Below are 15,856 nucleotides of genomic sequence, written 5' to 3'. Positions count from 1 at the left end.
AAGGTGTCTGCAGCTGCTTCCACTGAGGGCGTCGCCAGCACAATCAATCCCAGGAAGAAAGAAACAGACACACAATAGGGTGGTATCTATCTGTTCTCTGGAAACCTGTTTGACACCTGAAACTCCATTCCTGTTTCCTGATCCATGATTTCTTTGAGTTCTGTGGACACCACCTGTGACACATCCTTGATCTTTACAGTTAAATGAACCTGTTAAAGAAAGAAGGACTCACCTGCATCTCACATGCCCACCCACTGTCCACTGACCCTCTCGCTTCTCCTAAGGTATTCAGTAACAGTCCCACCTCAATCCCTGTTCAGGAAATAACAAGTAAGAATCTCTTCTCACCTCTAATAACTCACAGACTTGCTGGCACACTTTTGGCTGTTGGTGATATTCTCTCTCTCTCTCCTTCAGAGACCCAAGTTCACCTCCAATAAAGATTCTGCTATTCCAATCCACTCACCTCACCCAAGCAACCTGTTCAATAAACTTTAGTTCAATAAACCTTTAGTTGTTGTCTGTGTCTGCTTTGGGGGCGTCTGATTTGCAGTTAAACATGATAGTTCTTCATCACTTTGTGTGCTGCTTGTGCCCCTCCTGGAGCAGCTATGCATATACAGTATAAACAGGGTCTTAATTAAATCTGTTTAGCTACATGTCTATGTTGCCTTCAGTAGAGATGCACACTGATCAGCCACAACCTCAAAAACCACCTGCCTTACAGTATATCGTGCCACCAGAATAAGTCTGATACAAAGGGGTATGGACATGGGACATTACCATGCCCTATATTCATGTGTATAATACCTGTGTACCTGGATCCAATTGGGATTTCAGATGTTTGGAGTTTGAGTCATCTTGTTGGGCTTTTTTTTTGTTTTGCTTTTTAAAAAATTGTGAATAGGCCAAATATCCTCTTTGCAAAGAACACTGCCATCAGGAAGTACCATTGTTAGGTGAGAGGGGTGGGGTGGTTGGGTGGGGATTTAGGTGGGTTTGACAAAGTATTTTCCCACACGAATGCTGGCAGCCAAAGTTTCTCAGCAGCATCACCATTGTAACAAAATGACCAGTGCTATTCATTTCACCTGTCACTGATGGAGGCCCACAACTAACTGTACATATAACCACAGGGAATATTCATTAGATACATCCAGTCAGTGACTGCTGTAGCTTACAGTAGCACTGCGGACATGGATGAAAGCTTGGAAAAAGTTTATGCTTTTATCCTTGATACTTGAAGGATTTTAGAGATTGGTGCTTTGTTTTGGAGGCTTTTTTTTTTTGGTCTGGTCTGTGTAGATCCCAAATTTCCCACTGGTCAAGTACCATCTGCACATGCACAAAAAATAAGAACACTAAATAAAAAACTATGCATTTGATATCATATTTCAACTTGTTCTAGAAAGTTAAGAACTCATAAGAAGGTCATATAAAAGTGAAAGTGTCTAAAACAAGACTTTCTCATTATTTTTATTCCATTAAATGCTTTTGTAATGTGGTCTTGGTTAGAAGGCATATGTATTGCAGCCTTGTGGTCTGACAATATGCAATATAAAGAAACTACTGTGCCAGAATGAGAGTGTAAAATTAAGACAAATTGAATCTCTTGTGCTTTTGCACATTTTTGTGGTAAAACCCAGCAGTTAAGCCCAGGAAAGAATGTGAAAGATCTTGCCATCATAAAGTACTTTTCATTTTATTTAGAACCTAGAAAAAACAAGAGCAAAAAAGAAGATCCAGAACAAAAAACATGTGTTGGTAGAACAATAAGTTAAATACAAGAAGAGGTTTCGTGCCTCAGAAATCATTTAAAGAGTAGACACTGGGTATGCAAAGGCAAGTGAGTGACATGATCTATACTGTATGTTAAAGCAATCACAATGAAACAAATATGTACAATACCAAAGACACAATGTGGTAGCAATAGATTTTTTCACATAATTTACAAATAACTAGCTTGGACAGATACCAGCAGCTAAACATCACTGCTAATATCCTGAAAACAGACTGGATATCAGCGCTGTAAAATTTATTCCCATTTCAAATTACAAGAGTAGTTTTGTTAGAAATATTTCTAAAATGAAAGAACATCACCACCTCTCTGCACAGCGTTCACTCTATTACACAACAAGCTAAGACTGATTGCTACACTTTTCTTACAGAAAGATTTTCTGTCAAGAAAACAAAATACATGTCATCCCCTCGTTTCTCTTTCTCACCCCACCCCATTCCCTAAATTTATTCCCCCCACTTCTCTCCAAGTAAATGTAGAAATGTATTTCATTAGCCTTAAGGGTTTGGCTGTAGAAATCTGAATCCATAGTGGGAACTTCTGTCTTTTGCTCTCTTCCAGAAAGGAACTGTATGAATTTACAGTATGTAGTGAATCACAAAAAAAAGAAGGGGGAAAAAAAAAAGTAACAAAGTGAGTATTATTCCCACATGTTGTAGGCTGTGAAGTCCCATTTTACAAGTTCCTAACAGATTTCTGTAGCTGCGTCTCCAGTCTCAAATGCACACAATCATTTTTAAAAGCTGTCATGAGATGTGGGGAGCATACTGATGTCAACCTGAAGCCCCAATGCCCCGTGAACTCTGTGCTCTTGTGAACAGGAATTCTTCAGTGTGAGAGGTGAAATTCCTCTCACAGTCAGGTGCATAAACCACCCTGTTTGCAGATGTGTATCACCCCTGCTTAAAATGTCAAAATGCATGCACTGCATTTAACTAAGTTACTGTAGCAATAAAGTCTCATTTCTTCACATCTGGGGGAATTTTTTTTTTTTTTTTTTTAAAGTCAATTCCCAACAAGTTCTAGAGTTTCTCACAGAGCTTGCAGGATGTCTCCTGCAGGGATTTGTTTACCTTTCAGAAGGTGGTGCTTGCATAGCTGCATACGGAGGCATTTATTACAAGTAGAAGTTCAGCAAACCCAGTCACCAAAACATACTGACACATTCCAGACACTGTTAGAGATATTCTTCAACTGAAGTATTGCTTATTCTGTTTGCATAACTGACAAGTGAGCAGGAAAAAAAAGAGAAAACTAAACAGGAATGTTCCCCGGTTTTGCAACATGAAAAGTAAATTGCATAAATGTGAGTTAGAAATGCAAAAATCCATCCAACATGAGTATATTATTGAACTATAGCAAAGAAAGAAGCCTTTCAAACCTTAACCAGGATTTGAACAACATGTCACTTAACCTTACATGACGTGGAATATAATGTGGTGAGCAGAGAACTGTGAAAATTAGTCCCCAAAGCTTTAATAACCACCACCTCTGCAAAGTTCATCACATCACACACCACAATCAACTCAAAAATATTTTGTGATAATGCACATGGTGTCTTAAAGTTAGTGTAAGGCTCGAGCGGGATATTATGTTTGTAATAACAGCTTTCTTGCAATTATCTTGTTGCCTGCAGTATTACACTGAATATTCTGTTACTATGCAAGCAATGTGAATGTGCATATACAATTTTAATGTAAAGACTGGTTGAGAGATTAGGGCTACCAGATCATTACATACTGTAGCATAAAATGTTTAATGTTGCTTTTTAATGGTCTGGAGATTTGAGATGCTCATCAAAATAAAAGGGGGGTATTCTGTCAACAGATTGGGATATGCTCAATGAAAAAAGGCATTCATCAAGTCTGTCAGAGTGGAAGCACTGATCTGGGATCACTCAATCACAAATGTGACTCTCCTAAAGGCAAAACTGACCCAAGATAAGCATTCCTGCTTGACAGAGCCCAATTGGTGGAGGCTAATAAACTCAGTAGCCACATTCTACAATATTCCTTGTTTACCAGTTGTATTACAATATATGCACCCTCTTTATCTCAGACTAACTCCACCTTGGAGTTGGGGTACACTGCAACAACATCGTAGCCCTCGGGGGGTTGGACGCGAGCCTTTGCGTGGGTCTCGCAGTACAGATTGTCCTCAATAAAGAAGTAGCCTCTCTGCTTTAGGTTGATGCCACAGTCGTCACAAATGAAGCAGTCGGGATGGTAGAGTTTATCTCGGGCCTTCACGATGGTGCCACTGCATGAAAAGTTGAAAGGAGACAAAGAGGGTTAGCTGTACCATTAATGAATGTAACAAATATAAAAATCCTGCAGATGCAGCAGTGAATTACTGCAAAATTAAGTTCGTGCAGTCGGTTAGTGCTGCACGATCTACAGTTAGGTCCATGGCAATTTTTTTTTTTTTTTTACTTTGCCCCCTGTACGCCACCATAGTGGATTTTAAAACAAACAGTCAAGATGTGATTGAAGTGCAAACTTTAGCAAACAAAGTATCAAAGTTGCCATTTTTATACACAGTACGCCACTTTCAGAAGCTTTGCAGTGAATTACCTGCAAAGCACCCGGCCTGAAGTCTAGCATCTATGGAGATCACCTCCCTTGAGATGCCTGCCTGGCTTTTACTGCTACCTGTTTTTGGGTCTCTGTGTTCAGTTTTGGCTTCAGTAACTGAAACGCTGAGAAGAATATCTCACTTCTTTGCCTTGAGAAACTCTCGGCTTCCTATTGCAATACGTCTTGGGTCGTTATCCATTTGCACTGTGAAGAGCTGTCTAATCAGTTTTGCAGCATTTGGTTGAATCTGAGCAGAGAGTGTAGCCCTTCACACTTCACAATTCATCCTGCTACTTCTATCAGCAGTCACATCAACAAACGCTTGTGTCCCAGTTCCACTGGCAGCCCATGCCAAAACATTGCCTTATGTTTGACAGATAATGTGGTATACTTTAGAACAAGAGCTGTTTCTCTCCTTCTCCATACTTTTCTCTTCCCATAATTCTGGTAGAAGTTAATCTTGGATTCAACCTTCTGAAGAACTTTTTAAAAAAACTGAGCAGGTGCTTTTAGATGATTTCTGACAATGTCTAATTGTTGAATTTGGCCTTCCTGTTCTTGAGTGTTTGCACCTCTGGTTGTAAACACTATTTTCATTTTTGAAGGTGTCTTGATTCTTGTCTTCAACACAGTTATGATAGTTACATACAGTTTAATGGTTAAGAATTCCTCAACTACCATTTTTAAGACATAAATTGGAGCAATCCTGTTAAGCCTGTTATTCAGTCTGTATTCATTAATTCTATTTCCCTCTTTTGGTATTGAGGAAGATGCAAATGCATGAATATATGATTGGGAATGACACAGAATGATAAGCAAACTGCAAAATGCAGATTTCCTTTAAAGGCAGACTGACTTTTTGAAGGCAGGTTTTAGAGGGTGCCATCATCACAGAAGAAGTTAAGCAGAAATGAATGACCCACAGTTGTTCATCAAATGTTGCATTATCTATGCAAACCAGGAATTATCATGCTTTATAGCCAATGTAACCATGCAAGCATTTGAATATATCTAATCATATATTGCGTTTCACCTTGGAAGCAGAAAAGTTACATGTTGTTATGGCTACTTATCAGCGCCAGTGAATTTAAAAGAGCTTCACTCAGCTGTTTGGTGACAGCGGTGTTAGTGACGTTGTCCATTTATAGTCTCCAATTAGATTTTCCTTTCTGGACTGGGGACTGTGGCCAACGACCATTAAGTCATAAACCTGGTTCTTTGCTTTTCCAAAGTGACCACACGACTTGCAGGCTAAACTCCTGACACAGAGATCTATACATGCTTAAAGACTGTAAAAAACACTTAGGTCATAGTGGCTTTATTATACTGCATAAGCATGCACTATGTTCTCGTGTTAACAAGTAAAGTAAGCTTATGACATCACTTTTTACCTGCAGTTGCTTTTTTAGAGGGGGGATTACCGGTGTATGTGGTTAGTTTGGCAAAAGGTGTGTTCAAGTCACAATATGTGCATGAAGTGTGTGCATGGGAAAGGGTGTGGAGGACGTCTTGGTTTAATCATTAAAATGATGAATGGGAATAGAGCTTTCTGAGAGCTTATTGAAAGGCCTGTCGGTGCATGTTGACCTGTGAGAGAGCGCTTCTTTGTTTTCAAAATCAGGGACGAACCCTGACTCACCTCACATACTCTTAAACTTTATGGCAGCAGACTGAATGATAAAATAAGTGGGAGATATATAACTTCCAGGTGCAGCTCACAAGTATTTTAAGAGAAAATCGATTATATCTCCAGCGTCATGTTTAATTTATCTTACGCTGTCTGTACTGCAGTGTTGACCACAGCAATTTTCAGATGAATCAGTTTCATGGCTGGATACATCATAGTTCAAAAACTTAGAATTATGCCTTGAAATGTAAAAAGTAATTTTTAAAAAATATTTTACACCTTTCTTGACAGGAGATATTAGTATATACGTGAAAATCAATATAGGATTTGCACAATACTTACACAATGCCATTACAGCACCGTGTGCACTGGGGTAGTTTCTGAAGGCCAGACATGGGGCTGGGGATGGGGCTTGCCAACTTGGGGATTGGAGACCTGATGGGAGACTTTAGGTTTCTCATTCTCTCCGTTGGTGACACACCTATGAAAAACAATATACTGTTTAGAAACATACACTTAAAAAAATAAGCATTCAAAGCATTATAAGTACATCATGCTGCATGGATTCTAGGCACTGATATACCACAGCACTTCCTCTGTAGCCTTCTGGCAAGTGTATTTTATATATGTCTCCATATTCCTCTGCCTTCCTTTCAGTTAAAGTTAAGTTAGTTCTATTCTGCTAATTGACGATGAAAAGTCACATAAGTTCCTGAAAGGGCAGACTACAGGCAGTAAGTCTAGAACATAGTAGCTGTAAGGTCTGTAGTTTCTGATCCATTTTTTCACTATTTGTCAGATGTCCATGTGAGGTATACTTCTGCAAAGTGTATGTGAGATTAATTCCTTTGGCACTTGTTGGCACAACAGGCACACTGTGACAAATCAAAGTATGCATCTCATTAAGGACACCTGTGTAGTATTTTGGTTGTGTTATACTATACTATAGTATAGTATACGTGTATATCTTGTTCTGTTTTATAATGACATGCTTCTGCTGGTTTGTCCAACAGCTTTTTGTAAAGCAAATGCTCAGTAGCCACCTTAAACAAAACGCCCAAGTAATATTCTTACACTAACAACTACATTGAAATTCACATTTCCCCAAATGTGAATTCTGTTAAAACTGCAGTATAGTCATACACAGTAATCCTACAGACATACTGATATACTTTTCTGTTCTCTGTACATCACATTCACAGAATTCCTCCTTTTCTTTCTCTTTTGTGTGCCTGGCACCTTCCTGCGAGCTCCATTCAAGCGCCACATTGTGCAATGGCATTTCCTGGTAGGAATTCAGTCAACCTGGCTTGACACCAAGCAGGGAAAGCACCTCATGGAACTCAAATGATCACAACGACATGCTACATGCTTTCACGTCATGCATGTGAATGATGCAAGGTGGGTTGTGAATATATATTTCATACTGCTTACATATTGCTTAACAGATTTAGTATACAGCTTAATGTTAATTTAAATTATGATTTTTTTTTTATGATTTTATGATGGTGGACATGGGTTGCTGCCTTCCCATGGATGTAATTTCTTAATAGGAGTGGTTGCTAAGACCATCAGGCATTTAGCTATGCCTGACTGGAATTCACCAAAGGTCTAGAGCCACTACAATGCTCCAAATACGCCAAGGGTGTCCAAACTTGCGGCCTGTGGGCCACTTCCGGCCCCGCCCACTTCCAGTCCGCGAATTGATGTCAAAAATAACATACAGTTTGGCCCTTTAAGTTACTTTTCTGACATTTCGCCTTCCTCTCCAATTAAGAGGGTTAAGCGAAATGAAAGTTTGGACACCCCTGAAATAGGCAGCATGAGTAATTCTTCAGCCGAAAACTCTAATATATGACTTCTTTTTGCTGATGATGTGCCAGCAGAGGCCACTTAGGCCACCTATGAATGTCACTAATCACAATATAATTACTTTTCATCTGGCACTCTCCAATGCATGCGTTGGAGTGTAAATGTCAGATAAAAGCACTTAGCTTAGATACTCATGGAAGTGCTTGTGTGAATGGGTAAATGTAAACATGTTGTGTGAGTGCTCAGACAGAGTAGAAAAATGTTATATAAGAACTAGTCCATTTATCATTTCTTAATGGAAGCTTGACTTTCTAACAACGGGGAAGGCTAATAAACCTTTTTGTACTACAGTTAGAATAAGTGCAGAATGTAGTGCTTTTGAAATTCTTGCCTCTATTATACCTTTAAAAAAAAAAAAAAAACACTCAGGCCTGCTATATCTTGTTGCCAAGCACACCACTGTATCACTTGACTGAAAGTGACAAGATGGCCATTTGCAGCACATATCTCACCCCATCTAACATTCACATTGCAGTGTGTGTGTGTGTGTCCTATAATCTGTGACTAATGTCAACCAGACACACTGTAAAACAGGCACGCATATTGTTTCCCGCAATCCTAACGTAAGCTTCACAGAATTTAAGGCAGTGCGAATCACAATGTCATTTTAGACAACTACCGTGATGCACTGTTTCTACAACTCTCCAAGGATGTCTTGACTCGTTCCTGGCCATATATTGTGTAGGTTTGAATGCATCCAAGATGTTTAAAAGGAAGAATTCTGTCAAAAATAATGTGTTATGACAAAAAAGATCGGAAACGTTTTGGAAAGATTTGCTCTTATTATATGGGGCCACACATGCAGACAAAAAAAAAAAAAGAGAAAAAGATGTGTTAGAAAGTGTGGAAATATAAGCTAATTAATAGAAAAGTAACAAATTACAATGCACTGTTAACACCAAATATTAATTTAATCTGTTGATGTCATATCACTGTAAAATAAAAATAAGAATAAAAGATTATTTAACATATACTGCAATAAAAATGGGTTTTGGTCCAAAGTAAGGCTGCAGACAGTTACAGGGCAAAGCTCCACACTACTTGAATCACATATTTAGCCACACTGGATTAGAAATCTTCTCAGGGCATTTTGCATCTGTAGCTTTTTCTCCTTTTTTTTATGTTCACATTGTCTGGTTAATTAGGACCACAAATGGTTCATCTACATCATTTTTACCCATCTCAGTTGTGGTCATTTTGGAGAGGTCCATTAAACATCCCACATGTTAAATAACCCAAGGGTACTAGTGATATAACCCAAGAGCCAATCAGAAATGTGACGACTGTTATACTTTGTAAGTAAAACAGTCGTGATGATTGATGTGCTCTTTTAAAGAGCTCTTTTCTGAGAAAGGACACAGCCTGAACCCACTTTGGAAATTTCTTTAAACAAACACTTAAGTCTGTAGAATGCAGGGTTTTTTTTTTTTTCCAGGGGTCACTGGCACTGTGTTTATTTCTTTTTCCAACTGTTAAAGAAACAAAGCACCCCCCACCCCCCCCCCATCATATGGTCACCTCAAATTTCCAGCAGTGAAGCTGGAAATCATGAAATTCAATCTGCAACAGAGCAATCCCAGGACTTCGCATTGATCGGCAACTAAGTTTTTCTTATATTTGCTAAAACAAGACAGGTCCATGTAAAGGCCTGCTTTTTAACATTTACCCAGTACATTGACATGTACAATAAGTGGTCTTGTGTGTTTGAATGCATCTTTGCTGCTAAAAGAATGTCCTCTTGTGGAAAACAGGATATGTACTCAAGTGTAATGTTGCTGCAGTATTTCCAAAAACACCCTAACTTTCCTATTTAACAGTCACACCACCCCTCCATCCACATTGCTACCAAACCATGGAAGAGTCTGTGGAATTCTGGGTAAGCTGACACTTTGTTTGCTTTAACTTTAAAAGCCCTTGAAAGTCAACACGGCCTCTACATGAGCTTTATCCTCCAAGAGGGAACCAACTCCAGTGATCTAAGGCATTCATGCAAATGCAGGAAGTTTTAATTGTTTAATTAAAAATAATAATAATAATAATAATAATAAACAACCAAGCTGAGGACACAAGCAGGATCATTTCACACTATCACACAGACTAAATGGCACTTCCGTTCATCAACAAAGAAACAGGTAGCTTCATGAAACTTCATGACTCTCTGTTTCATCAAAGGTTTAGCCTGTCAATCAACCTGTCAGTCACTCAAGCTGAAATGCAGCTGACAACAGAAAAAAGAGGTCCCTTTTCATCTCCTTAATCCATCAGTGTGTCCTTTTTATGCAACCTCCTTCATACTCGTTAGCATCTGTCTCTTTGTTTCTTGTTGCTTTGTGTTATAAACAGTGAGAAATTACGGAAATGGAGTGGTTTGGCCCTGCCCCAGGTCTCCCAGCAGAAGTCTGCATTGTTCCCTCTCCTGTTAATTATCCTGTCAGCTTCCACATCAATGACCGATCCAGAGACCTGAAGCAAATATAGTTGATTCAATTCAAATAACTTTATATACTGCCAGTTCAGAACAACAGCCATCCCAAGAAGGGTTGACTTATTTCTTTGTTTAGTTATTTATTTTACTTTCCAAAAGCATTCTCCCCACAAAGTGTTAAGTTCTGCTGTTTTGACAGATGCTGCTGGCATCGCATAGATATGCATCAGTTGTCCTTAGGCTTTGACAACTGATGGCAGTGGCTCTGGCAATATGGCAAATTAATGATCTTCTTTTTCACTTCTTTTAAAGTACATATTTGGAAGTTGGAGGGGTGGTGACAGAATAAGTCACAAGTTTGTCTGCCAGCCAAAAATGGTTCCTGTCTCATTTAGGAGCTTTGTGTTTTGTTGATTAGTTTACTTTTCCATTTTTATGCTTGCCTACACTCCCTGTTTAAGTTTAGGCACCAAAACCACTCGGTTAGGTCCAGGGGAAATGATCATGTTTTGGTTAGAATATGTCCCTTGACATAATTTACCCTGCGCATTAAAGGCACTGCATCATTTTGTGAGTTATACAATCTAAACATGTAAAGATGGACTTCTGATGCAAAAACACAAACGAAGACACTCTCAAACAAAGTACAACGTGCAAATTTCATGAAATGCACCTCCAGGGGGAGTGATTATGTATTTTTTTCTTTAATTTATTTGTTGAATAAAAATATTTAAATTACAATAAAATAATTATCTTTAATTACCTTATGCAATGACTGTCTACAATGCAACACATCTGTTTAATAATGGTGTATATCCTCTTTGGGTGGGGGTTGGATTCTCTTATTTGAGTGAGAATAAAGCTAAAGAAAAATTCATACATTTCAACCTTTATGGAAAAGATTAAATAGTAGCTATTTAAGTGCAACTATGATTAAAGGACTTTTCAGAATCTTTAGTCACGGGTGACTTGAGCAAACAGGTCTGTTCTCTCACATTCATGCTATTTGTGTTTGAACATACCAACACTTTTGCTCTGTGTTAGTGGTAAACATGGGACCTGAAGAGAAGATTTTAGTTCCAGGAATTAGCCTTCCCTTGCTGCTATCAGCATCACATGACTCCTCCTCAAATGCTGGAATTCCAGGCAGTCAGAAGGCAGACAGGAAAACCATATTTCTCACTTTATTGTCCTTTGCAAAGTTGTTTTTGCAGTAAGTTGCCGTACCAAAACTCCCCTTGTCAATCCACATGTGCGCTATTTAGAGCACTTCATTTTTCTTCTACTTCCTTTGTCCTTTTTTTTTTTTTTCCCCACTTTCTGTCATTTTTCTTCTCCCTGTCTTCCTATCTGTCCCCTAACCTTGCTGTCTGTGTATTTCTATAAAAGGAAAAGTATGCTACTTAGACAGAGGAGTTCATAACAGTCAGAGAAAGACTGCCTGTGCAAGAAGTTCCTTTAACTGGAATCACAAGCCTCATTTGCATTAGAGGAAATAGTTGGTCTGAAATTTCCACTGTTTACGTTTACAGTTACATGTTACATAACAGTCAGCGATCCATGCACTGATGCATGTGGGCATGTGCAGATGCTTGCATTATACCTGTTTGGTATGTGGCAAAGACAACCATTCCATGAAAGCTGATATCACTGCTGAAAAGTAAAAATATAATCTTACTTGGTTTGGTTTCTTGCATAATTGGTTGTCTTAAATAGAGAAAAACCACTTAGGACTTCTTGAGATGCAAATGTTGCTTAGAAAAATTACTTTTTTAACCAACAATTCAAAGCCTTTTTGCTGTAAAATAGTATCTATTGGTTTTCATGCCAGCCAGCCAGCTATCATCCATTTTCTTCCGCTTATCATTTTCACTGTCATTCTTTCTGCTTAAAAACAAAATCAAAATTTTTTTGCTTTGAAGTGGACAAAGAATCTAACTGAGTTGAACACTTTGAGAAATTGTGTGGGATATTTTCTGACATTTAATGGGCCAAATGGTTAATCAACAAGATAATAGAAAAATGACAACTTTCACAATGAAGTCAATTAGTGGAACGATGCCAAGAAGAATCCTTAGCAGCAAAATGGATGGTCTCTCCAAATACAGTCTAAACGGTTTAGTGATTAAACACTCACACAGACGTTTGCCTCATTTTTACACACACAATAAGCAGACATACAAATATGCACATACATAAATCCATACCTCCATCCTCAGCCTCTAGGATTCCCTGTAGGTATTTGAAGGAGCCGGACTGTTTGGGTTCTGAGACAGGTTCCTCGTAGTCCTGCAGCATCTTGTAGACGTCTGACTCTGTGTCAAATCCGTTACGGCCCACAGGAGACTGTATGGAAGGCTCTGGGCTGAAAGATTCAGTGAAACCAATATTGAGGATAACCCATTTTAAATTCAATCTGACTGATGACTCAACATAAATTTCCTTTAGTAATCAATCAAGACCAGCCACTGAGACATCACCTATTGTTTGTGGACTTCTGCTTTGAAGCTTTGTGTTTGGCATTTTGGTATCACGTTTCTTTGAACCCAGATCCAATGAGTCAGGAGTGGATCTGATTAAGAAAATGAGGATTCTGCACGCTTATTAAGTGATGATTAGCAATTCAAAGTTATCCAAGAGCTAAATTATACCCTGCTTAATTGATTAATCTATATCGAAAGAAAACAGATTAATAGAAAAGAAGAAAACATTCATCACTGTGAAAAAGACCTGAAATGGGCGACTGCTGTTTACTGAGGTCACAAATGAAGTGAAAAACATAATTTAGTAGCATAATTTTCTCATAGAATTTGATTTCTTTTGGGATCCAGAGGGTTCCCCCAGGCACTTCTGCATTGGTTTAACTTTTTAGACATGGAGATTTTATCTTCTGAATACAGTCAAGGATAAAAACAATAAGGAATCCCTAAAGGACACAATGTTATAACTCCTGGGAAAGTTTGTTTTTGTTTTTTGGCAGATGTCAAATATAGCCAATTTATATTTTGGTGATGTCATGATGTGTTTTGGGACCAAGGGAGGAGTAGAAGTATCAAATAACTGTAGCCACATGAGACAAGGAGAAAAAGTATGGAAAAACTACAATATTCTTCTTTTCAAATTGAAACAGAATATGTAGAACACATCAGCTAATTTTTTTTCCCCCTTTCTGTCTCAAGGCATGAAGTCTTAATCACAACAGCTTTGTATTATAGATCCGTGAGTTATGTCATTTCTCAAATCATTTCCAAATCGTCCTTTCATTTGGAAACGTTTAAACATTCAAACTTCTGGAAGATGACTCGGGCTGCTGACAGATGTGTGCAAGTCCAGACGCACTTAAATGCAAGTCTGTCTCCAGTTGCCTTTTCAGGAGTGTGAGTGTGTGTCTGCATGAGAGAAAAAGCCTGCGCTGTCATGAAAGTGAGAATGACTGAGAGAAAGAGAGATCAGACAGAATAATTCTGGAATAAGTGTGTACGAGAAAGTGAGTGACAGCAGGCATCAGACAGTGTTAAAATGTTTGAGTGCATCTTTGTGTACGTATGTGGGGGCTGTGGAGGTTTAACGGTCTTGTGTCTGGAAGTGCTCAAGAGGATCTTCACTGGGAGACTGAACATGTACATTTATTGCCCGCTTGAGGGGATACAGGACAGCAAATGCCTTTTCCAGGCCACAAGGCTATCTGTGCAGGTGCATCAAAAGACATCCAGAGTGTGTTTGTTTCTGTGTCTATATGTTAAGTGCCTGGCACAAGATTCAACACATGGACCTGCACAGGTTTAATAATAGCTAGGATGATTGTTTTTAGAGGTAGTGGCTGGAAGCTATTTCATTGTGTGATATGATGTCTGCAATAAGGTCTATGAAAACTCATGTGGGGCTATTTTTGAAATCTGATATAAACAGCCACTGCAAACACACTGATTTTTGTTTTTACAGATTTTCACAAAAGACAAAAGAAAATGCAACAACAACTTGGATTCCTTGCCAGCAAAGTAAGCAGGGACTTAGCAGGAAAAAGGAGATAAGAGAAAGGAAACTCAAAAGAGGTGTAAAATAAACATCAAGTTGCATTTTAAAAATAGGTTTTTAAACTTTATATTGAAAGTATTTTTTTATGTTTATTTGTGCTAAGAACAATGTGAATAAAGACTGGTGCCGTCTCTGTATTTTCTTAAAGAGGAGTGAGGAATACCTGAAAATAATAAGCAATTCATTTATGGTTTACATTCCTGGAAAATCTACACCTTTATCGTCTCACCTGTGTGTGGCACTGAGGCTGAGACCTCCCATCTTGCTTGGCAGAGATCTGTCTCCATTGCTTCCATTGTGAGCATACAGTCCTGCAGGGTTGTTGTACTGAGAGTGCCCGGTTCCATTGCCATACCCATAGCTGTGGCCATTGTTGGGTCTGGAGTGTCCATTATTGAGGTTAGCGGGCTGGGGAATCGGAGGTGACTGGGGTTCAGGGGTATATGAAGGTTTACGGGTGTAACCGGCATATCCGCTGGTGATTGGACGAAAATTCTAAAAACAAGGAAAGAGAAGAGGAGACACATTTACCAAACAGGAAGAAGTGATGCCAGTGTCACAGGAAATGATTGGATTTTTATGGTTGAAAATGTATGCAGTTACAAATGAACTGTGATTCAGTGGTACGTTTGCCACATTAGAGGAAGAATTACTAATGTAATAAGGAAGGAAAAAAGGGCAATGAACCTATTACAGACCATACAACATTATGTTCTGGTTCTTTCAGGAAATGAGAATAAAAAGAGAACATGAAAGAGAAAACAAACCCGGTGGTGTCCTAACTACAAAACCACAACTCCACCGAGGTTGTTTGTGAATGAGGCTTTGCAGCAGTGAGGTTTAGATGAAAAACTTTTTCCACTTCATTTGTGTTTTTCCCTGTTTAATACCAGGGCTTATTAAGAAGGAGCTTGCATTAGATTTCCTGCAGATGTTTCTGTCAAAACAGATTAACTTGTGTATTTTAAATGTTGCTTTTTGGCTACTTCTGTGAGCTGAAGGATTCGTGGTTGATGACAGAGCTGAGATACTGGAGAAGATTAAATTATTATTTTTCTGACATGCTGCAGCAGACTTTTTAGTTTCTTGCCATATAATTTAGCTGCTCAATGTGTTTGGAAGAATGTGCTGGACTAATATTGGGCAGATGCAGAGACATCTACTGTATATGCAGTGTTTTTATGGTGGGGTCAGCACCCTTTAGATGCATTTGCACCAATGCTACACTGACATCACTGAGACACCCCGTGTTTACCACAGCTATCAGCACACTTCAGTGATAACGCCCACTGCCAGCCTGATCCATCTGTATCAGACAGTGAAGATAAGGTTTTATTTCAACACTTGCAATGATGTCACCATTTCTGATGGTGTTTTAGTGCTTTGAATATGAGAGATAAGTAGCAAGTTTGAATGACTAAACAAGCAAACCATGCATGACTTTAGACTATAAGCATTTCAGCTGAAATAAAGTAACTTGTTTACAAGTTAAGCAATACACCAGGATAGGATACAGTCAGATT

At 38.7% G+C, this 15,856-nt stretch overlaps 1 protein-coding gene across 1 annotated transcript in view; it reads right to left on the bottom strand.

The window, feature by feature from the left end:
- Positions 1 to 1,686: 1,686 nt before the first annotated feature.
- Positions 1,687 to 15,856, bottom strand: part of pdlim4 (PDZ and LIM domain 4) — a 45,067-nt gene continuing 30,897 nt past the window's right edge. The window contains exons 4-7 of the mRNA XM_030746542.1: positions 14,563 to 14,828; positions 12,506 to 12,663; positions 6,344 to 6,482; positions 1,687 to 4,057 (exon numbers count right to left, since the gene is read on the bottom strand). Of these exons, the coding sequence (XP_030602402.1) occupies positions 3,853 to 4,057; positions 6,344 to 6,482; positions 12,506 to 12,663; positions 14,563 to 14,828 (768 nt within the window). The 3' untranslated portion in view covers positions 1,687 to 3,852. The remainder of the gene's footprint in view (positions 4,058 to 6,343; positions 6,483 to 12,505; positions 12,664 to 14,562; positions 14,829 to 15,856) is intronic.

This window comes from Archocentrus centrarchus, chromosome 14 (assembly GCF_007364275.1).
Source record: "Archocentrus centrarchus isolate MPI-CPG fArcCen1 chromosome 14, fArcCen1, whole genome shotgun sequence".
Classification (NCBI taxonomy): domain Eukaryota; kingdom Metazoa; phylum Chordata; class Actinopteri; order Cichliformes; family Cichlidae; genus Archocentrus; species Archocentrus centrarchus.
The sequence above is the reverse complement of the archived record's forward strand: the minus strand, read 5'-3'. Positions and strand labels throughout refer to the sequence as shown.